The sequence below is a fragment of the Leguminivora glycinivorella genome, chromosome 21 (assembly GCF_023078275.1).
Source record: "Leguminivora glycinivorella isolate SPB_JAAS2020 chromosome 21, LegGlyc_1.1, whole genome shotgun sequence".
Taxonomy (NCBI): Eukaryota; Metazoa; Arthropoda; class Insecta; order Lepidoptera; family Tortricidae; genus Leguminivora; species Leguminivora glycinivorella.
This window is the reverse complement of record NC_062991.1, coordinates 5,985,216-6,009,760: the sequence shown is the minus strand read 5'-3', so window position 1 is coordinate 6,009,760 and position 24,545 is coordinate 5,985,216. Positions and strand designations below refer to the sequence as shown.

The 24,545-nt window shown below is 36.5% G+C and overlaps 2 protein-coding genes across 2 annotated transcripts; one reads left to right on the top strand and one right to left on the bottom strand.

Moving 5' to 3' along the window:
- Nucleotides 1-2,824: 2,824 nt before the first annotated feature.
- LOC125237391 lies at nucleotides 2,825-22,329 on the bottom strand. The gene is made up of 7 exons (XM_048144412.1): nucleotides 21,812-22,329; nucleotides 7,778-7,947; nucleotides 6,693-6,865; nucleotides 6,168-6,268; nucleotides 5,507-5,667; nucleotides 4,512-4,607; nucleotides 2,825-3,016 (listed from the first exon to the last, which is right to left on the bottom strand). Exons 1-7 carry the CDS (start codon nucleotides 22,222-22,224, stop codon nucleotides 2,919-2,921), a joined length of 1,212 nt encoding a protein of 403 aa, XP_048000369.1. The 5' UTR covers nucleotides 22,225-22,329; the 3' UTR covers nucleotides 2,825-2,918.
- LOC125237390 (protein lethal(2)essential for life-like) lies at nucleotides 16,441-17,306 on the top strand. Its single transcript, XM_048144411.1, has one exon. The coding sequence runs from the start codon at nucleotides 16,545-16,547 to the stop codon at nucleotides 17,076-17,078; it is 534 nt and encodes a 177-aa protein (XP_048000368.1). The 5' UTR covers nucleotides 16,441-16,544; the 3' UTR covers nucleotides 17,079-17,306.
- Nucleotides 22,330-24,545: the final 2,216 nt, after the last annotated feature.

The following is a 24,545-nucleotide window of genomic DNA, read 5'->3' as shown; positions in this document are numbered from 1 at the left end:
TGAATATGACAGTTTTACAAGAGAATTTTAGTGATTATTTCTAACTCTTATTTTTTAGTTAAAACTGATTAAACCATATCTTAAGATGCGTAAAATATTTTTTTTTCTTATGTTCTATTCTATTGGTTCACTTGACTCGCCCCACCAGGACGGTGACAAGCCCCTTTAGGGGCGCAAAATTATAATTTTAACGATAATTTGAACAATTCGAGCTCACACCGCTTCTAGTAGACGCGCTTTTTATCGTGTAAGCTGTTTTTTAACTGGACACATTACTAGAAAGTAACATTTTTACCTCTAGCCTAGCAGGTAAATATAGATGCCCAATAGACAGCAGCATAATGCTATGCTGCTTTCTATTGCCCAATAGACAGCAGCATAATGCTATGCTGCTGTCTATTGGGCATCTACTGTATAAAAAAGAAAGGAACCTCGACAGGTTAAGAAGACGAATCACAGAACACCCCACTAGAAGCCAAATGCAAGCGATATTGTTCGAGACGCAAATCACCAATCCTTGCGGGGTGAGGCGGGCGCGCACGGTGCTGCCATTGGTCGTTTCAAATAATGGCGCGCCTTTATGATTAGCAGTAGGGATGGGAATGGGACATGTCTATTATAGACAATGGTACCGGTACCAGTACTGTGGTGAATTTGTTTTGCAACAAATTATAATATTATAATTAAATTATAATAAGGCCTAGTTACCCTTCGGGTTGGAAGGTCAGATGGCAGTCGCTTTCATAAAACTAGTGCCTACGCCAAATCTTGGTAGTAGTTTCCAAAGCGGACCCCAGGCTCCCATGAGCCGTGGCGAATGCCGATGCCGGGATAACGCAAGGAGGATGATAATTGTGATAGCATCTCAATAAAAATCATTCTAGTAACTAATAACTAAACTGTGCATTTTTACTTACGTTTACTAAGTTAAATAACCAACTAAATATTCTAAACTAATCAATGAACTAAATACCACTACAGACTCTACAGATTCTAGATAATTATTCACTATTACAAATCTGCTTTCTTTTATATTTCATAAAATGGTAGCACATGGTACGAACGGCAGTACGAAGTTCCCGCAACAGACATAAACTAACATGGCCCCATGCCTAGTCGTTTACGTGAAAGGGATAGCATATCACATTGTTAACTCGGTAAAGAGGGATGGACGCGCCTCGGCGCCGCTCAGCACAACCATATTGACCAGTATAAATGAACTACGCGGACAATAAACAATATTCAACAAAATAATTAATTTGACTTAACTGTGGAATGTTGTTCCATCTTTTTTACATGTAGAAGTGTTAGAAGACTTGCCACACCACTTTATGCTGTAAGAGACCATTGTTTGCAACCAAAATTGATTATTTAAGATTTTTTCCCGAGCGGACACGGACACTGTTAGCGGGTCGTATACTTGGGCGCTACTGATCGGTGTCGCACGCGTTCAAACTTTTATAAACCTGATTTGTCGTAAGCTTGGTGACCGCGAGTCGCCCTGTAAGGGCCATCTTGTTGTATTGATCTGTGAGACGAATACATTATTGGTAAAATTGCAAACAAAGAACTAATGACATTAGAAAATAGAGTAAAATTGCTTTTGTTTGACAATCGAACAAAACAAAACCAACCAATCTTCAAAGGAAAGGGAGCATAATGTATTTGAAGATAAGATATTTTTGTGATCAGATTAAAGGAACTTAGTTTATACAGCAACGAAATTCTTAAGCACACATTTAAAACTCTAAAAATGATTTTTTTTGCCGACTTAAAAAAATATGAAATGTAATAATCTAGTAGTGTGTTCAGTTAAAAATGTTGCCTAAATGAAATAAATATTACAACCTGTGAAAGGAACGGACTACGTTAATCAATCTTGTAATATGTGTAGTAAATGTACTCAATTACATCCTGAACCCATATGCGGCAATCCATCGCAGAAGGTACCTTATGATCAAGTGCTATAAGGACATTTTCATATGAAATTCCATCACAAATTAACCTTATTGCTGATTAAGGGTATGACCCTTCTCTAATGGAAACACACAATAATAAAATTATGCATTTAAATGAGTGCCATAACTGTATACATTTTTCTCACGCCGAGTTTTACTACACATATTAAAAGATAAACAAAACAAAAAATATATGTATGCTTCTGATGTAAATATACTGCTAAGTCTTATATATCGCCCTTGATATTGTATGTTTTTATTTAATTTTTGTACCTAAGCATTGGCGGTTGTAAAACTGGGAATATTAATTTTATTGTGTTTTTATTTTTGTAAATATATAATGCAGGTCATGTAACAATATTTTTGAAAATATACCATTATTTAGACGTGCTGTGTTTGATTTTTAAACTGTGGGGGGTTTCATTTTATATAGTTGTGAGGCCTTCCTGGCTTCTGGCCCTTCGTTTTATTGTTTTTGAATCGTCTGCGACGATGTTCATTCTCTTCAGTTACCTACTCATTAAAATTGAGAATAAGCCTGTCACTTCAAGGATCATAGAGCTTAAAGCCTGACTAGAAAGATACCTGATACGCGCCACGTTGCGGAATTTTATTAGAACTATTTTTTTGAAATAACAGCGCCCTCTTCACAATATTCATATTTTTCTGCACGGGAAGCATGGTCGCGCGATAGACGATAAAATATCAGGCCGTCCCTATCGCACTTACATATAGTGCGATAGGGACGGCCTGCTATTTTATCACTTATCGCGCGACCATAATTGCCTGCCGTCAGGCCTTAAAATAAGCTTAGGGAATATAACATAATTAAAAGCAAGGTTAAATAGTAGAACTTGACAAACAGGTTCTTGATTAAAATTAATATATTTGCCACTTAGTAAATATCATTATGAAAGTATACTTTTACATTATATTTAAATCGTATTCAGTCCTAACAGCTCATAACGCCGAAGTGTGTCCTGCATTGTGTGGCGGTACTTCTATCATCAGCTCTGTCAGGTCCTCACTTATTTTCACATGCACCATCTTCTTCCATTCTGAAACAGAAAATATAACTACAATATAAACATAGCGACGTAAGCGAAAAACTAACGTATTGATCGCCATCTGCTGTGGCTGTTATTGTGTATCAGGAACATTATTTAAGAATTAAAAGATAAATCACATTAAGACACATATCGTCACTAATTATTAAAAAACTTGTATCTTCGTCTGTCAATGAAAATCACAGACCAACCCCTATAGACATCTATTACAAGACGACTCGCTGTGGCCAGCCTTCCTAATATTTGCACTGATATAAGCGCGGGCGCTCGCCGTGCCCGATCAGTATCGACCAAGTAACAGACCCGAAAGCAGCGCGTGTTTTTCGCACAAAAAAATTGGAAAAGGGTATTTTGATGCCTTAAAGATGTCCACCTGTAGTGTGAAATGGTGTGGAAAGGTAACAAGAAGCTCAAATTTAAAAACAGACGGCATTACATTCCACAAATAAGTCATATTTATAATTTATTCAGAGCCGGCATAGGTCAACTTACATTGGCCACTTACGCGTCAGTAGAGGGACAGTCATACTTCTGTCCCTTTTCATCTGGCGCGACTGCCCGCCGTCCTTGAAACGGCCAATCACAGCGCGCTTAACACATTCCCCGCCCGCTCCTCGCACCCCAAACACTGGTGACTCGTATCGCGAACCAAATATACAAGACTGCCACTCTATAGGAGGTTCTCTGTGATGAAAATAAATTGTAAGTATGTATGGAAGGCATATAGACTTACTGCGTTTTAACTTTGAGGAACAGCGTGAGATACGACATTTTTTAAAAGTAGTGATAATATGTCACAGCTGTAGCTCATCGGAAGGGCTTGCTAAAAACGACTAAAGCTGACAGATTCGCTTGTGCAATTTGGTTTTAATAAATAATAATAAATATTGGAGGACACCTTACACAGATCAACCTAGCCCCAAACTAAGCAAAGCTTGTACTATGAGTGCTAGACGACGATATAGGTACATACTTATACAGATAAATACATACTTATAAATATACATAGAAAACATCCATGACTCAGGAACAAATATCTGTGTTCACCACACAAATAAATGCCCTTACCGGGATTCGAACCCGGGACCGCGGCTTAACAGGCAGGGTCACTACCAACTACGTCAGACCGGTCGCCGCCGGTTTTGGACTTAAAGCCTGACCACAGAACTATTGTCAGGAGGGCACTGTTATTCTGATGTATGGGGTGAGTTCAGTTTAGTACTTTAGTATGAAGAAAACAGTTCTGTGCAATTCCCGTTAAGTTTGTACATTTGAATCACGTCTCCGATTTTGATAAAAATTGGTAGGCAAATAGAGTCTTTTGTTACCAGATTTCTATACATTTTCGGTAACAAAAAAGGAAAGTTTCATACAATCAACCCCAGGCTGCCCATGAGACATTAGAACACGACCGAATTAACGTCCAAATTTCACTTTAAATATAAGGACCTTTCTGTATGGAAAGCCAAGCATATTTTGTGAGTACCTTCTACAGAAACTTCGTGCTTCACTTCCAACAGCTGGTCTTCGTTGACGTCGGCAAACGCCACCTCCGGGACGCTCCGGTCCTCGTCATCATACCCTGGAAGTACAAAATAGCAGATTGTTTGAATTTATATCAGACTAGCTTTTGACCGCGGCTTCGCTCGCGTTAGAAAGAGACAAAAAGTAGCCTATGTCACTCTCCATCCCTTCAACTATCTATTTATAACTAGCTTTTGCCCGCAGCTTCGCTCGCGTAAAATCCAAAAATTGCGGAATTCTGTCAATACGAAGAGTAAGTAAATAAACAAATAATTTTAATAATATAATATATAATTTAATTTAATATTATATAATTTTTCTAGTGCAAGTCAGGTCCCCGCAAAAAACCAGCGCTGCGGATGTCCGCGGCATTATGCTGAGTGGGGGTCCTATTTTAGCGTCTAATGTTTTTTGTTTGCATGACTTCTGTTTTATTTGTACTTTGTTGTGGCGTTAAATAAATGTTTTCTATTCTATTTTATTCTAATGAAACAGCGTAATGTTTCAATCGATCATATAAATTTATAATGTCTTTAATAACATTCACCTTTTTAAACTCGGTTTAAAATTACACAATCAATTTTCACTGTGTTGTTTTCGCCTGATTAGGTAAAAGTATACTTTAAAAATATTATTTGCTGCTTTCAAATCATCCATACTAATATATATTATCCATACTACTATTATAAATGGGAAAGTGTGCGTGTCTGTTTGTTTGTCCGTCTTTCACGGCAAAACGGAGCGACGAATTGACGTGATTTTTGAAGTGGAGATAGTTGGAAGGATGGAGAGTGACATAGGCTACTTTTTGTCTCTTTCCAACCCCCACTTCCCTAAAATGGGGAGGTGGAAGTTAGTATAGAGCATTCCTCAATTTTCGAATTTAACGCGAACGAAGCCGCGGGAAAAAGCTAGTCCTATATAAATAATTCTTGCTTCTATCATTCTCGTACATACCTATAGTCCCGTCCATCCGTATCCTCTTGATCGGCCGCCGCTCCGGCGCAGTTTTCCTCTTAAGCTGCGGGTCCTCAGGATCTGGCAGTTTCGACACTCGAGCCACTTCCGCCCGGATCGCGCGTTTCACCTCTTCGGAGAGGTCCACACTGCTGTGATTCCTGTAATTTGTATTATTTTTTAAAGTAAAAAAACATCACATGTGTCCATTTTGTCGCTTGCCGTAAAGATGTTAAACATGATGCCTGTTAGGTGTTTGATGCTTGAAGCAAAACTTTTCGTGAAAAAAGATTCAAAAACGTTTTTTTCTGAAATAGGTAAATTTAATGTCTTCCCTACTCAGAATCAAAAGTCCTTTCGATCCTAGTAGGTAAAAAAAAGCGTCCCAAATTTATTTTTTCCACTTCGTTACCAGTTTTCAAACACTTTGTACACGGTTACAAAGTGCAAAATAATAGAAAATTTTGGGACCATTTTTTTTTCTCTTGTTTTTTGTCTAGATAAAGGATAAAAGGTTCGTCATTCTGAGTAGCAAAAACATAAAATTTACTTACTTACCTTGGAATTTTTTTTTGTGATCTCGCAAAAATGCCCATTTTAGTATTGTTATAAAAAGCAAGCTCACATTCCTTATTAGCTTATGTATAATATGTATCGTTACCTATATTTGGTGATGGGCTCATCATCACTGTCAGAGTCCGGCGTGGCATGCTTCGCGGAGAAGAACTCACGCCACTTGCCGATGAGATCGTCCGCAAGTTTCTGCAAGTATACAATGAACAGGCTCACTGACATTTTATTCCGCCAGGAGGCGCCTGTGCAAGTGCACAGGCATGTCAGTGTCATTCATATGTGAGAGAAAAAAAACATTTTCTCGCTCTCACATATGAAATTCTTTATCTGTGCAATGGACTAATAGGGTGGCGCAATCTGTTATAACCTTTGAGTGTACCTCCTCATTCTTTTTGGATTACATTCTCTCATCATCTTATGACAATAGGCTTGACAAGTTGACACGTCGTGAGGTAATGTCCTAGCGCGACAAATGACTCTGCATGCAGAGGCACGTTTTCAACAGCAACCTCACTCTGTTTTTTGTCTTTAATATTATGTCAGTTTATATAATATAACCCTGGAACCGTGACACAGTTATAATGGAGCATTGTATTTTGAGTGTGCAACTTACAAATTTCAAAGGCTTAGGCATCCTCAGCATGTAATGGTCCGGATGCGTCTCTCTCATCTCGCACTTCTGGCACAAATCGTAGTCCGCACACGAGACACATTTGTAGCGGAACCCGGAGACGGCCAGCCCGCAGCTGTCGCATACAATGCCTTTGTGCTCATGGAGTTCACTATCTGGAATATTATTATTATTCAATTATAGGCGAGCAGTCATTCAGCTGATGAGCCTATGTCACACAGTGTCTCATGATTTATAGTTAGCAGTCATGTCACTATCTTATTATTTAAAAGCCACTTGTCTAGTCTGTTTTTAAACATATTCACTGAGGGAGCAGTAACAATACTATCCGGTAAACGGTTCCAAGCCGCTATAACACGATTGGATAGGGAATGATATGCAGCTTTAGTAGTAGTAGGAGTGCAAATCAGTTTTAGGCTGTGACCTCGGGTCTCGCGGCCGGTACTTCTCATAGCGACTACTTTGTGAATGTCGGTGAGGTTGTAACAGTGGGTAACGATCTATAATATGTTGAACAATCAAAAATAGAATTTTCTAGAAAGATGAGCCGACAATGTGCTAAATTAAACATACAGCAAATGTGCTAGTGCTGTGCAGTGGTGGGCAAAGTACGGACAGCGAAGAGATGATATTCGGCCCGCCACCAGTCCTTCAAAATAGTGTGATATGGCCAGCACTGTAGTAAAAATTAAAAATGCATTTTTGTTGTAAATCTGACCCCCCTCTAATGTCACTGGAAAAGGTTTTTCAAATAAATAAACATCCAAACTTTTTGACCCTAGAACCATGGGTTCAAAGCTTGGCATTTACCTATGGTTGTTACTTGTTTTACTATTTAAATCCAAGCCTATGTAATGACTAAGACTGCAGTCTATATTGTAAGGGTCATTACTTCATTAGTGCTAGGATGAAGTCTAAATTCAAAATAAAACAATTTTTATGACTCCAAAATATGGTGTTATAAAAAATTGGTGCAGTGCCAGCTTGGCCGGGCTCTAAAACAGACAGAAGTTCGGTTGACGGTTTTTGTCCAATATTTAATTCACATTATAAATTAAAATAATCACCTTTTTCAATAGTCCCTGGTAGACACAGCGAGGGCACAGCAGTGTCACAAAGGTGCTTGTTTTTAATAGAAGACGGAGGGAAGTGTCTCGAGCAAAACCGGTGTGACACCAGCACTTTGTCTTTCTCTAGCAAGTCTGTGCGTCCCGCAGCTTGCAGCCATTGCACTTGTCTGCCAGAAGAGAAGAGAAGATGGTTATAAATGGATAATTTTCAATTTCAATATAGTTTTTATAAGACAGTGCTACGGCCCTGCAGGGTGACCATGTACCTAATCTATGTTATCTAACACCTTGTAACCATGGTTTTGCATGAAATAAATGAAAATGAAAAATAATAATGAACTTTTTGGGCCTGGATACATATTTGTCCATTTTGCAGTGGAGACGGCAGGATGCTGGGGTGCAGACGTGAAGCGTTTTGTACACGAGTTGGGCCGTCGACTCAGACAAAAAAGAGAAGACCCCCGCTCCGAGTCGTTCCTGGTGCAAAAGCTATGGAAAAGTAATTTATGGGAATGCGGTAAGCATTATGAGAACTTTTGCACCGCGAACGGCAGGGAGCGGTTTTTTTTAAACTGTTTATACTCTTAAGTTTTATTAAACTTTAGTACCCATAATAAACTTTTTCCATTTACAAAATTGACAAAAGCCCTTTCGAGTGAGGTCTGTAACTACAGTAGAACCTTTAATATCTAGTATAACATAAAAAAATCTAAGCTAAGTATGAATATAGCCATTTGTTTATCATTTACTTGTAGAATGTCTAACAGTAACACTAAACTTACTTCTAGAATTCGTTACAATGAAATTCATATACTTATGAAAACAAACATTAAGCCTTGTGTTAGTAAAGCTAGTTACTATGTAGAAGTTTTAAAATATTACTTATAAGGGTAAAGTTGATACAATACCGTCGCTTTTCCTTCGGTAAACTGTAATAGTTCAAATGTTTGTTTTGTTTGCTGTTACGGCCACATCCTTGTACGCAACAGTAATTCACCATTTTAACCTTAAATCTCAAGTAATGAAATATATGTTTATGCTTTTTCTATACATTAAAGGACCGATTTTTGAACAAAATTTTCAATTGATAAAAACAATCACTACAATCAGTATTGTTTTGGTTAGAGCCATTGACAAGGCAAGGCAACTTTGACATCGCCGGAAGATCAGCGCTGACCCCCGGGTCAGCATTTATGCTGAGGCGGGACCATTTCGTGGTAAACCATTTTTTTTTATCTCATCACTTATTAGAATTTTATATAATACTTATGTATATTAATTGTGTTTACCATTGAATAAATTATTGAATCTGAATTGAATCTGAATCTTTTTGACAGTTTTGACACTGACGCTAACATTTGTTTAATTATTTGACCATGATCATAATGATTTCAGCCTTCATTATGTTTAACCCAAGTTTAAAAAACTTTTAACTCCGTAATTTTAATATACTTGACTAATTTGTAGCTTTATTTAATTTATCATTCATAGTATAACACTAGTGTTTAACGTAATGGAACGTAACCTATGTATTGTGTGTTTTTTCCACAGAATTACAGTTAAACCAGAATGAGTAGTTAGGTCAAAAAGTGTGTCCACATGAGAGATCATTGTTTGGGCTGGTGTCCCTCTCGCACTTACTGACAATGTCAACATTATTCAGTGACGTCATCACTGTCATACATTGGGGATACCAGTCAATTTTCAAAGTTACTACCAAATCTACTAATACCCATTTGAACATATTTTTTAATTATACAAATCTTTGATTTATTGGCATCAAAATAATTACATTATAATTATATTCCAATTCTTTGTAAATATATCGAAACCCTAGTTTGAATATAACCCTAAAATAATGTAAGAAGTTATAAAGTCAGGTAATATAAAGATAAAAATACTACTACTATGGTAACCTCATTAACACTGGCAACACGTGTGAGAGGGACACCAGCCCAAACAATGCCCTCTCATGTGGACCGTTTTCGCTAGTCTGATACGATCACCTTTCTGTCTCAGTGATAAGGTTCAATTTAGTATGGCAAAAAATGTGATTCCACAATCTATTGGGTTAGTAAGAAAGTAATGAGCGAATCATAACCAATATTGTAATTTTTATTTAATTTATTATTTTAATCATTTATCAAAAATATAACGGCCTTCGTTATCTACTACTTGTCTCCATCGTTCTGGTAAAGAATGAATAGCATCGGCGAAGAAGTTCTTAGGTTTAGATTCAAAAAACTCAGCTATGTACTGTCGTAGATGGGCTTGATCATCGAACTTTTTTTCATTCAAGGCATTGCTTAGCGATCTGAACAATGCGTAATCTGTAGGTGCCAAGTCTGGAGAGTACGGTGGATGAGGTATCACTTTCCAACCTAGCTCCAATAGCTTTAGCCGAGTCACTTTTGCAATGTGTGGGCGAGCATTGTCGTGTAAGAAAAAAACTTTAGCATGCTGTGGACGATTCTGACAGATTTTTTGCTTTAAATTTTCAAGCTGAGTAATCAGCTTGAAAATTTAAAGCAAAAAATCTGTAAAGTATACTGTACTGTAAAGTATACTGATGCGGTAAAGCAAAAAATCTGTAAAGTATACTGATGCGGTAACAGTCATTCCACTTGGTAGGAGTTCCCAGTGAATAATACCATGAATATCCCACCAAACGGACAGCATAACTTTTTTCGGGTGAGGCTCTGTTTTTGGTGCCTCTCCTTTTTCGTTTGGAGCTAGCCACTGACGTTTGCGTGTGTGATTTATATATAAGACCCATTTTTCATTTCCAGTGATAAGATGGTCCAACCAGTTGAATGTGCGGCGAAAAGACAGAAGTTGTATGCAGATATCGGCACGGCGGTTTAGTTGATCTCTATCAAGATCGTGCGGTATCCAAACACTGTATTTGTAGTTTTTTCCCAACTCGTGTAAATGTGTTTCTATGGTGACATGAGAGCAGCCTAACTCGGTAGCAAGAGCACGACTCGTTAGCCTCGGATCTCCTTCAATTAAGGTTTTTAATTTGGCTACATCAATCTTCACCGGTCGACCAGACTTAGGTTGATCTGATAATGAAAAGTCGCCACTACGAAACCGCTGGAATCATCGTTTCGCCGTGGCCTCAGACACAACTTCAGGAGCAACACGCTGACATATTTTACGCACTGCTTCGGCGGCTGAATGGCCAGACTGAAATTCATATAGTAAGCAATGCCTTACGTGCACTTTTAATTCGTCCATTTTCTTCCTTATATTAGCTCGGCGACAGCTAGTTAGCAGACAGCTAGTATGTTGTTATTTAATGCATGTTAATTATAAGATGTAATGTTTTGAAAAGAAGTTGCCCGCCGAGTTTCTTGCCGGTCCCATAGTGGATACCCCCCTCCCAACTGAGGGGGGACTGAAATCTTCTCGAGGCTGAGGCGTAGGGTTAGAGCCGGCGTAGCTTTATTTAAATATTTCACTTTCATTTCATTTTCATTTTCATAGTGAATGACTGACGAGAAACTGTGCGACTCGCCCTTTATATACTTTCGACCATAGAAGATTCTAGAACTCTCTCAAAAATTTTATGTGGAATCAGGGGCGGCTCACTCCGCGATTCTATCGCCGCGCTACAAGTACATCCTGGCGGCCGCGAGTTCGCGGCCTACTCAGGGGTGGCGCGCGTTCTCACGGAATGCACGTTCGCACTTTCTATTGTTTCTTTACGTCGCGAGTTTTTTTAAGGTTCATATGCGATGTCCGCGTGTCGAATGGCTAATAATACTTAGTTAAATAGACATCATGAATAAAGTAAATACCATAGGACATTCTTACACAGATCTACTACTAATTAAGTCCCACGAAAAAGTTCAATAAGGCTTGTAATGTTGGAACTTGAACAAAAATATATAAATACAGTATATATACTTAGAAAGTACCCAAGACTTGAATATAATAGTATAACATTTTATGTGAGTATTAATTCGTTTTAATCCATCTTAGGTAACCCTATCGCCGGACGCCGCGCACGTGCGGCTCGTTTCTTTGTAAGAATTTTGTAGGTATTTAAAAAGGCGGCATTTCGTAAACATCAAAGCAGTGAGCCTTCTGTACTTGTACTATTATATATTCTGTGGTGGAATTCAATCGATCGCTCATTACTTTCTTACCAACCCAATAATTCTTAATCTATGGTTTTTTCATTAGTAAACTTTTAGCGCCATCTAGTGTCGAGTAGCTGAATATAACTAAATACAGAGCAGGGCTAGGCAACATTTTATTTGAACGGTTTCGTAGGTTCCAAAAGGGTAAATTATACACCGTGTAACACACAAGGGAAATGAAATAAATAAAAATAGAATATACTTATTTAATAAAAAAGATTTTACGTGCATTTCTAAAGCTAAAAGAAGGAAAAATGATCAAATTATCATAAATAATTATCGACCCCCTACTCTCTGTTAAATCAGTAATCTGAAGATCAAATACCTATATTATTATTAGCAACATTTTATGAAGTACAATACAAACCATATTTCAGATTTTTGAATAAAACTAGAAATAATAAATACATTTAGATTTTTTAATACAAAGCAAACCCACATAATTATAATCAAATAAGTAAACTAAGTATCATTTTAAGAAACTAATAGACAAAAGAAATAAATGAAAATTACATTTCTTTTTTCAATTATTTCCACATCTAAAATAGCTCTGAACCTGTGTATTAAAAAGAATAATAAATAATGAACATTGGGGGACACCTTACACAGATCAACCTAGCTAGGGCTTCCATTCCGTAATTACGTAATTACGCAATAACGTAATTCCGGATAGCTATTGAACTTTTTAGAATAACGTAATTGAAAGAATCAATTACGTAATTACGGAAATATGAACAATATAGTAATCGGATCAGATATGTGTGATATTTTAGCTCTAAATCATACAAAATTTTACTTTTTATATGAACGCATTTAGGTGTTTATAGCTGGTAACACATAAATATAATAAACATCAAGAGATTATGTAGTTTAAAATGTGTACGGTGTTGTTATTTAGCGCCATGATTAACTTTATTGAGAATTAGTACTCCTCGGTAAAATTAAATTCAATTGTCATGTAAGTATTATATTCTCTTATTAATATAGTACTACGGTTCTAAAAGTTGGTTTCGGTTAGCTCACGGTCAACCTAACACGCTTCCTCACTTCGCTCGTCGTCGCACCTAACTAGGCTCTGTTCCATATGAGATTACTGTTGCTATACTTACCTGTTACAAAATTTTAGGCATTTTAATTTTTTATTTCCAACAAAAATATGTAGGTATGTATGTGTATGTTGCTTTTACTTATTTCGAACTTGCCTAATGTATGAAAAAGGAACTTTTGCATCAAAGAGAAGTTATTGGCCGAAGAGTTGTTTGACCAAGTGAAAGATATGACAAATGATAAGATTGATAAGTCTCCCAAAATTTTAGAGGCGTTATAATAATCTGCTTTACAATAATTCTACCAATTGAAAATTTATTAAACAAAAAGTTGTTAATTGTTAGTTGTCAAAGTGAAACGTCGGCGAAATGTTGGTTGGCAAATGAAATTCGGCCTAAGATAGTTCTGCGAAAAGGCAGAAGACCAGTATCGAATACTACTCCATACTCATCTTTGTGCCTCTTAATGAAATCTGAATATTTATCCTATTATTATCTATACATACATATACATCAATAACTATGTCGTTAGGTTATAAATTTGATTGAAATTGTCGTTTTATTTTAAATCATGTATTTTGTCGATTACGGAATTACGTAATTACGTAATAAAAAATGAAAATTCCGTAATCAATTACGTAATTGACATATCCGTAATTTTGGAAGCCCTAAACCTAGCCCCAAACTAAGTAGCAGGGGGAAATTAGCTAAAATTACGGCATAATTAATGGAAGGTTTTTTTAAATTAAAATGTGTACGTTATAGACCGAAGTTATTTTTCATCAACCCTCCCCACTCCTCCCTCCTCTGCGTCACCCCTCTACCCTCCCTTAAAGTGCCAAAAATGCGGTTTTTCTCGATTTCTGACAAAACTGTTGAAGATACAGAAAAAGCGCGTAGGAACGAAGTAATCCTTAATAAATTTACTACAAATCATTCATTAACTTTTTGGTTCTAGCACTTATAGTTTACGCGTGATCCGTCACGAAAGTTGGTCCTTTGCTGCAATCTTCTTTAGTGAATGTTAAGTTTTCGCCCAAAATGCATACGAAATCGTCGAAATTTGTTTGATATAACTAAAATATTGTAACTCATGACTAAAATAAAATTAAGGGGGAAAAATCACTACCATGGGTGGAATTTCCAATATGTCTTGGAATTCCAGTAACTATTTAAGACGTAATATTTTCACGGTAGTAGTCGCTAGGAGTACCATTGATCTATATAGTGTATCTATGACTGGGGATGAGCTTTTGGTAGCTGTTGGTAGAGCCCTGGAGTATCAATCCAGTCGCCGTGAGTTCAAGTCCCACCCATGGTAGTGATTTTCCCCCTGAAATTCATTTTCAGTTTATAATATTTCAGTAATATCAAACAGATTTCGTAAGCAATTTGGGAGAAAACTTAACATTCACTAAATAAAATTGCAGTAAAGGACCAACTTTCGTGATGGATCACGCGAAACCTATAAGTGCTAGAACCAAAGTGTCAATGAACGATTTGTAGTAAATTTATCAAGGATTACTTTTTTCCTACACGCTTTTTCTGTATCTACGACGGTTTTGTCAGAAATCGCGAAAAACCGCATTTTCGGCTATTTAAGGGGGGGAAGAGGGGTGACGCAGAGGGGGGAGGGATGGGGAGGGTTGATGAAAAATAACTTCTGCCTGTAATGTACATATCCCAATCAAAAAAAATCTTCCATTAATTATGCCAACATTTTCATACATAACTTTCCAGAAGCAACGGACTATAAGCACAGCTTGTACTATGTGCGCTAGGCGACGATAGACTTACTTAAATAGATAAATACACACTTATATACATAGAAAACATCCATGACTCAGGAACAAATATTTGTGCTCATCACACAAATAAATGCCCTAACCGGGATTCGAACCCTGGACCGCGGCTTAGCAGACAGGGTCACTACGTGCTGGGCCAGACCGGTCGTCAAGAAGTTTAATTACTTTAATTTCATGGTCATGTTCCATTAATATTTCTTCGGGAGATATTCAGAACATTTCTCTCTGAGTTCTCTCGTCTACCGAGCATCGAATGACATTTTGTGATAACACCGATACTTTTAATAAACATTCCAACGGTTACGTACCTCTGGAGCTGAGCAACAAATGCAAGTTCTCGATAATTGAGAAGCTTCCTTTCTAGACTGTTTTTATTGATCGACGTATTCTAGACGGCTCATGACCTACCTCAAGGTTACTAGACTATTAGGGCAATATTAGATAATACATAGTAAGTACTTACCGGAAATAGTAAATACTATTATTAGTTATTAAAAAGTGAAAAGGAATGAATTATCGCTTATTTTTGCTATTCATATGTAGCTTAATAATTTTGAATGAAATAATAATTTAATTATATTTCAAAATAACAACGATCTTGATTGAATAACGATCGGTTGTTAGCTCTTCAAAAATGTTAATTTCGGTTGGTTATTAAATGCAAGGATTTCTAACTTTTTATAATTTCCAACAAGTTTCTAACTGTATAAGATAGTATGTATAAAGAAATGATGTGTGGATTATTTATTTTACGATTTATTATCAGGGCGAGCGTACTATTATAGTCAGATCTCAGCTGTCGAAATGTAGGTAAACAAATAATTTACAATTGATTACATAAAAATTACTAAGATTTTTCATCAAGTATACAGGATGTTATAAACGTGATAGCGTAGTATTTACATTTTAATGTCATGTCGGTGGCATATACGTCTAACACTGCTTGTAGCTATAATGTTAATAAAATTCGAAGTAAACAAACGTGTACACAAAACAAATATTTTTTTGGTGAAGCGGCTCTAGTTATTAATTGTAGATGGCGCTGTTCTCGATTATAAAATGATTGGATGCATAAATATAATATTAAAATATGTCCTTAATTTGGAAATCCGTGTAATTTAATTATAAAATATACAATGTAGTGACCCCAATCCGCAAAGTTTGAAATTAAAAGTTACCAATTTTCTCTACCTCAAAATATATATTATTTAAGTACAGTCATTATAATACTTTTACTATCTAATGCATATCTAATGACAAGTTTCAAATTATTTAATGGGAATAAAAATACTAGAAGTAAGTAAAATATTCATAAAATAATTAACCTACCTAAGAATTCTTCAAAGCTTTAAAATCCGACTTAATAATATAGCAACGGATTACTTTTTATGTCATTATGACGGTCTCTCTTATCATATCATAATTATGATGAATTAGTACGTACAGCAAAACAATACCTCCATTACGCGTCTAGACTAACGAAGAATGTACTGGAAGCACCTCGAAAGTCACATCAAAGTCATCAAACGGATCAATAACAGCTGTGCCTGTTGATACACACAGGCCGACTCACACATCGCCGCACGCTCCGCCTTTGTTCTCGAAATTTCTACTCGCCGCTAGATGTCTCACTCGACTATATATAAGCGCGCCGGCCGGCGAACCGGCATGTTATTCGAAAGAAAGCAACGCAACTGTAAACATTCGGTGCAACGCACTGCGATCTTATTTGAAGCGGAAGAGATCTAAACTAGTCAACGCAAAAATGTCTCTACTACCGTTCATCATGGGCTTGGACCATCCACATCGCCTGATGGAACAGGACTTCGGGCTCGCCTTGACTCCTGACGACTTACTCACCGCCGCCGTGTCTCCGATGCTGTCCAGAGATTACTACCGCCCCTGGAGGCAGCTTGCCGCCGCGGCGCGAGACGTCGGCTCCACCATCAAGTCCGACAAGGAGAAGTTCCAAGTAAACCTCGACGTGCAACACTTTGCGCCCGAAGAGATCTCCGTCAAAACAGCCGACGGGTTCGTCGTCATTGAAGGCAAACACGAGGAAAAGAAGGACGAGCATGGGTACATCTCCCGTCAGTTCACAAGACGGTACGCGCTCCCAGAAGGTTGCAACCCCGAGACCGTGGAGTCGAGGCTGTCGTCCGACGGTGTCCTGTCGGTTATCGCTCCCCGTGTGGCTCCAGCTTTGAAGAACGAAAGGAGCGTCCCCATCAACCAGACTGGACCCGTTAGGAAGGAAATCAAGGATCAGTCGCCACAGGCCAACGGCGATCAGAAGTAATTCCCTCTTGTAATTAGTTTCGCCGTAAAAAATTAGCCCTCTTAACTAAATGGCAGAGCCAATAAGGGAGCTAATGTTTTATGGGCACGTTTTAGTCGTGTCAGTATTTTCATACTCAATTGCATTTCCAAATTTTATGTTATGTGATAAAGACTGATTTTGTAAAAGTTAGGTCGATTGCGATCTTTATTGTGTCTAGGTTTAAATAAATTTCCTTTTATGTGTAAATGACTTTTTTTTTTAATCTACCTCCTATCCTACCACACATAATACAAGGTATAACAAAAACAGGGCGTCAACAACACAAATGAAAAAATGAAACTTAAATTTTCAATTCTTAATTTGAAATTGTTAGCCCTTGTATTTAATATACATTTATTTCGTAATAGACCCGACCGATTTATTTTAATCGAAATCATGGAATAATATTGAACTGCTGTACTTTATTAAATTAAGTACTATTTTTTTTAATTAAATTAGTTTTGTAATTGTCTTTCATGAAATAAAAGTAATTTAATGAAATGTACGAGTAACTATTTAAGCAAATTAATAAATATTGATATAAAAATACGACTTGGAAAATACCCCCACATGAAAAACAAATGCCAATACGAAGTCCCAGACAACCACACCAGCTTGCGATTGCTGTAGGTGAGGGCGCCACCGTCCATGCATACAGAGAAAACTAGTAGCGAAAATTACGATAGCATTGGTTAACCACCTGCACGGTTAAAATTGCGCGACAGTTATGCAAGCTTGGTATGTAGGTACGGTGCATGTTGCACTAGTGCATTGACCGATACAATGTAACGAGGAGCGACGCTTCTATTTATAGAATATTTCAAGGTTGGGTGGTAATAAAAGTTTGTTGCTAAGTTTATAAATAGACAAGTACATGATAAAGAAACCTGCCAAGCGTGAGTCGGTTTTAAGAACAAAAAATCAATATACTTGTTTTGTGTTACTTAGACCTACATATATAAGGCGTGAAATACACACAAGCGTCGTGTCATAAGTTAGGGATAGGGAATACAACTGAGATGCAGATTGCTATAAAATAATATAAAGGTTGTAACTGTAGTAAGTGGGTATTTCAAAGTATTCCTGCAAAACAAACGAATGTCAAGGGCCATTAAATATAGGATATATATTTATGAACCTTTGAAGTAGCCTATAACCATTTTTAAGAAGATATAATAGTACATTAAGACACAAGTGCGTAAAAAGGAAGTTCAAAACGAGTGGCGAATTTCCTTTTCGAACGTGTACACATCGTACAAAGTTTTTCAGTACAGATATGGCCCTCCAAAGTTTCTATCTGACATATATAATGAACCACTTCTCGCGTATAGTGTAAAAAAAACACCATCTACTGAAAACAATAAAATTTTTGGTGTAAGTATTTGAGAATATAGGCAACCCCGGTTTACCTATCGTAACGTAAAAGTAAGTAAGCCTTACCTATAAATCAAATAATATAATACGCACTATATGTATTATTATACACCCTGTTTTTATTGAATTCCGTTAACTTTTAAGGGAAGGTTCTTTCAAATACAATTAATATCTTTAAGATACTAGTGTCCTAACTCCTAAGTCTCCTAACTCTTACGGTTATTGAATTATTTAAAAAAAATCGAATTACTGAACACGTGTGTAGCATCCCTTACCACTTCCTTATGTTATTTGTTTTGACAGTTGCCGTCAGACACTTGACACTGACTTTAAGGCTGCTTTCAAGAAAAACGTCAAAATAATGTAAAATTGATCGTTTTAGTCGGTGAAATACAAACACTTTCCGTTATCTAATAGATATATTTAATTCAAATTTCAATTAGAGCATCTTATTATCTTGATACTTATCAGACTGGATTTTAGAAAAGTAGCTCATTAAATTAATTATGAATTTTTCTCTGCACGTTTAGGAAAACCCGCGTATTAGTCGATCTTATTTGTAATATTTGGACAATTTGGAATACTGAAACTGGTAAATTTATAATACGTATATCCTGTACTACAAACTTCTCAGACTATATTTTTATTATAAGGTTTTTAAAAAGAGTAAACAAGGCTAAGACGAATTCAATTTTTTTGAGAATTTACCTAAATTTATGAGACAATTTCTTTGAAAATCTACATCAAATCGGAGTTATTTTCGTACAAAATTAATCTGCAACGTTTACTAAAATTGCTCTTATGCCTTAGTGATTATAAGTTTCTATTATATATTTTTGGCAATTTTTTGAAAACGAGCCTTCTCCGTCACAATTATTGCCACTTCTGGACATTTTCTCATATTTTGTTAGACCAAGTAGAAAAAAATCTATAATTATGTTATATATTTGTAAACTACTCGGAAAGCTCTTTAATATATATGATACCACACACGGTATGATTAAGCGCTCGGTTGCGTGTTTCACTATTTTTCACATGAAAGCCCTCTTAATGTTATAAGATTAAGGTCCTCTCACACTAATTAATTAACTTATGATGTATGGAAAGGATTTTTTTTTTACTTCAACGAAAAGCGATATACAGGGTGGTTCCTGGAGGGCGATTTTTGAATCTCGCATACGGGATTTTGTCACTAAAATACAGGTTGAAAACGGTGACTTGCCTATTATTTTCAGTGACAATTTTCTGAATTCGAACGCGTGTGACTCAAAAATCGGCCCGCTGATGATGAACCTAACTGCGTGTCGAATTTAACGGAAAACAATAAAAACACGGTGTATAGTATGGCAACTGTAATTTAACTAATTGTTCAAATGATTTAATTTTATATAATTATGTATTATTTATTATTTATAGTGTGATCAGTCTCTTCCGTATATAAAGTAGATATAATTATATAAGTAGGTATACATATTTTGAAGTTTTCATTGAATTAATTGTAAACTCTTTATTCTCTCATATCTTATCAATGAAAATGTTTACCCAGGTATTGGCTGTTGTATTTATATCTTTAATGTAAGTACATCTTTTTTCGAGAAAGTTATTTACCCTGATGTTTAGATTTCAGTCTATAGCTGTGAAAAAATGTATAAATTGATTGGTGTTTATCACTTGTTTTTATTAAACCTCTCTATAATAATTTATTTTATATATAGAAACTTTAATGGATCACATTGATATACGCAATCACTTTATTCATTGCAGCAAAAACCGCACAGCACGAATTTAAAAACATGTACCTATAGGTACATGTTTTTAAATGTACATGTTTGCATGTCACTTTTAATATGTTTAAAGGCTCCAGTACACAATGGCCTGTGATGGGCCACGCTTTGCAATGCACAATTGTAGGCCACGATCACTTGGTGTTCAGTGTTCACACAGTGGCGCATGTCTCATTGCTGGCTGGCAAACCACTTGCGATGGACATAGAAGTAATTACGGCTGCGGCTATTTATTTATATACTGTTTACAAATATTACAGGCTCAGATTGATATAAATCAATAAACTTAAAAGTTTCTTCATTGCTCCACGATACTGATATTTTGAGCGATCAAAAATTCTAGTTCTAGCAACAAAAAAGTGCACTATCCCGGTCAGGCGGTCGGTGACAAACTAAACAATGGCCGATTGTGTGAACACCACAGGCCACGCTACGCCACGATTCCTTTGAAGTGTGCCCAAAAAACCGACAACTCCCCGATTGCGCACCACGATTGACAATTGTCCGCCATCATATACCATTACCCCCTGTACACAATGGCGATGGCCTGTAGTGGGCCAGCATGGGCCATTGTGTACTGGAGCCTTAAGACGATACGGTAGGGGTCAATTCTCCATACAAACGCTCTCGACTGTTTCCTCCCTGGTTTTTGAAGATAGAGCAATGATTTTTTCAACACAGATTGTTATTTTTTTATCTGTGTCGGACCGTTTTGATTTTTTTGATGTTCTGCTTTTTAAAGACTCTAGAGCCAATCAAAAATTTCCAAAAACGGCCTTTTTCATTGTGGCGCAAAAAAAGGTGTGATACGTACTCAAAATTGGTAACAATTAACCAAAAAAGCTTGTTAAGCTTGGTCCGACATAGATTATTTCATTGTTATTCAGATTCTCAAATTTCGTTCCGATTGATTAAGTTTTGAAGGAGGAAAGAGTCGAGAGCGGAACCTCGATTTTAAAGATTTTTTTGAAATATCTTTTGACTGAGTTGTTCTTAATGGACAATTTTTTTTCGATAAATCTTGTTAATAACACTTGTATATTTAACTAAAATTCCCAAGTTGAAAGGGAGGCTCCTTTCCATTATAGCATTTTCGCTACCGTATCCTCTTAAGATCATACCTAATAGTCATGCATATGTTAGCTTTTATTATTTTTGCCCACAATAGAGGTATTTACTCAGAGGGAAAATATGAGAAAATAAAAGCGAAAATTTAATAAGATTTTTTATTTATTAAAAAATCAGTCTTAAATAAGGAATTGATGAAATGACTAGGTACTGAAATTAACCAAAACGAGTTTCTAATTTTTCTTGGAGCAACTTTCTTTGTCACAGGTTTCCGTGTAGGGGTTCTTAGGGAGATCAGGGCTTTCGTTTATTTCCTTGATCTCTTTTCTGATCGGACCAGTCTGTGTGATGGGTACAACTCTTTCTGATTTGTTCTCCAGCTGCAACCTCCTTGGTGCTGACACAGTAAGGACTCCATCGCTGGATAGCTGGGACACAACTTTTTCTGGCTCCACACCCTCAGGCAAAGAGTACCTCCTCACAAACTGACGAGAGACGAAGCCATGTTCATCTTCCTTCTCCTCGTGTTTCCCTTCAATGACCACATAACCATCTGCAGTCTTAACTGTGATCTCATCAGGACTGAAGTGCTGAACGTCCAAGTTTATCTGGAACTGGTCCTTATCGGCCTTAATAGTGGATCCGACGTCTCTGTTGAGTGAAGCCAGGTGACGCCAGGGGCGGTAGTAGTCGTGGAACGAGAAGGGTGAAAACATGGAAGTCAGGAAGTCACCAGGCGAGAAGGCCAAGCCGAAGTCTTGATCGAATAAGCTGTTCCGCCGTCTGTACAGGTCCCGGCTGTCTGATCTCTCTCCACATTTCTCTTCAGCCAATACTAAATTGGCTCCAATGATGGCTAAGAAGATGAAAGTATACGTGTATGCACTGAATTTCTTCATTGTGAGCGTGTCTTGAGCGTACTTTAACTGTTTTTCTCGAAATCGCAGCGAAATTTACTTGGAAGAATTCACTTGAGAATTGATGCAAAACGCCGGCCGGCGCTTGTTTATATAGCAGTCCCGACATCTATCGGCGAGTAGAAACACGTGGAAGCTTCTCGTACTTACTGACGTGTTCGTATCGTTGTATGGACACGTTGGATGCATTGATATTATTGTTATCTTGGCCGATTCTCATTGGTGAAGGTGATTGATGATATTTTTTATTATGCGATTTTGGAAGGTGTTTATGTAAACAGGATATAACTTTATTGTTGGTTAACGTGCGTCAGATTACCTTTTTATGACTTATGACAGAAATGGCGCCTACCTTAAAAGTATATGAAAATTGGAACTTCTTATACATGAATAAATATTTTAGGAAATTATTACACATACTATTAACCCCATTCCCACGGGAAGTTCAAGGCTTATGTTGATATTATATAATTTATATACCAATCAGTAAATACATAGAAAACATCCATGGCTCAGTCCTAAACTGTTTAATAAATACCGTTACTAGAAGGTTTCTGGATTTGAACCTAGGACCGTCGGCTTAAAAGCATTTGTATAAAATACATTTAATAGATTTTTACCAAGTTCTGAGATAAATTTTGACAAATAATTACAGCGTTTTTTTATTTCCGTTTTTAAGGGAATATCTTTAGTTTAAATACACTTAATATCTCTAAATCTTACTGTTTGTTACTGAGTTATTAAAAAAAATTGATGGTTTGCAAGTGTATCGCGGCCTTACTCCTAGCACTATTTATTCTGAAATGTGCACACACATGACTTCACTGATAGAAAACGAACAAAAATAGTTTTTTTATCGAATTTAACAAAAAGCACATAAAAGCACATTCAACATACCACGAAGTTTTGTTCATGAACCTAACGTCACCGTGTCAAATTTAACGGAAATAATCAAATACACGGTGTATGAACTGAGTACCCACTGTGCCCTGTGAATAGTGATTATTGGGTACCTTCTACATAATTATTATGTATAGGCACCTTAAATAGGTGATTGTCTTATCTATCGGTCTAGTAAAAGTTTCATGTTTATTTTCTTATTTCTTGTCCCGGTTTTTGGCTTAATTTTCTAATAAAAAAAAAAAAATGTCTATTTCCAAGAAAATACAGTCATGTATACAATTAAACTGACCTCCACACTAGGCAGATGCCTGTCCCGTGGAGGAGATGGTTCAGTCTTAGGTATCAATTAAAATAATATCATAACTTCTTACATATAAAAGAAAAACAGAAAAAACAGTAAAGGTAAAAATTACTAAGTGTTAGCAGTAACAAGCACTTAAAGTTTTAAGACAAAATAAAACAAAACAATACAACAATGGTTACATCATTACTGTGTGTTTCTAATCGGTAAGTATTGAAAATAGTGTGAAACAATGAAATAAAAATTTAAAACAAAGATATAAAAAGTAGTAAAAAAAAATAGTAGTAGTAGTGAGTAGATATAAAGTAAGTTGTTCTTGTACAAAATTTTAAATTGACATTAAGAGAATATGTTGGTTGGACGTGTGTGTGTGTGTGTGTATGTGTGTGTCTATTGTGTGTGGTGTGTGTGCGAACGTGTGTGTGCGTGTGCGTGTGTGTGTGTTAAAATATTATTATATAATGCGTTGTTTGTCTATTGTCATTACAAATTACAGTAGAGGGATAGGGCTTATAATGAAACATAAGTATCTCTGCAAAACTACATCTGCATATTTGTAAATAATGCTAGATATGAACAAAAACCTAACGGCGAAAAATAAAAATATAATAAGAACATGTAAAAAATTGCATTAATTATAAATAAGCATTAATTATTACTGCTTATTTTTATATTGCGCGTTTTTTGGGACACTGTACAAAATATACAAGAATATAGAGTGTAGTAGTCTAGTAGTATACGCTTATTACGCTTAGCTAAGATAATAATAATTTCATCATTATTTAAGGGTATTGATGCTGCTACTCGCCACAAGATAGCGCTGTAACCACAATCACCGCAGGTCAACGCTTCAAGAAAATTCTGGAATGTTCAGTCTGTAGTACATTCGAGAAGATATGTCTATCTCTTTCTGGTGCGTGCTATACTATAGAGCTTTCTCTTTCTTGCTTAACATCTGGCTCTATAGAAGAGGGGAAGAGGGCGTAAACTGCTTAGGGATACCACATTAAAATTACAATTATCTTGAGATTCTTGAGTGAATTTAAATTCATGTTTTTTCTCTATCCCACGGATAGAGACAGCTCAAGGCAGAGGCGAG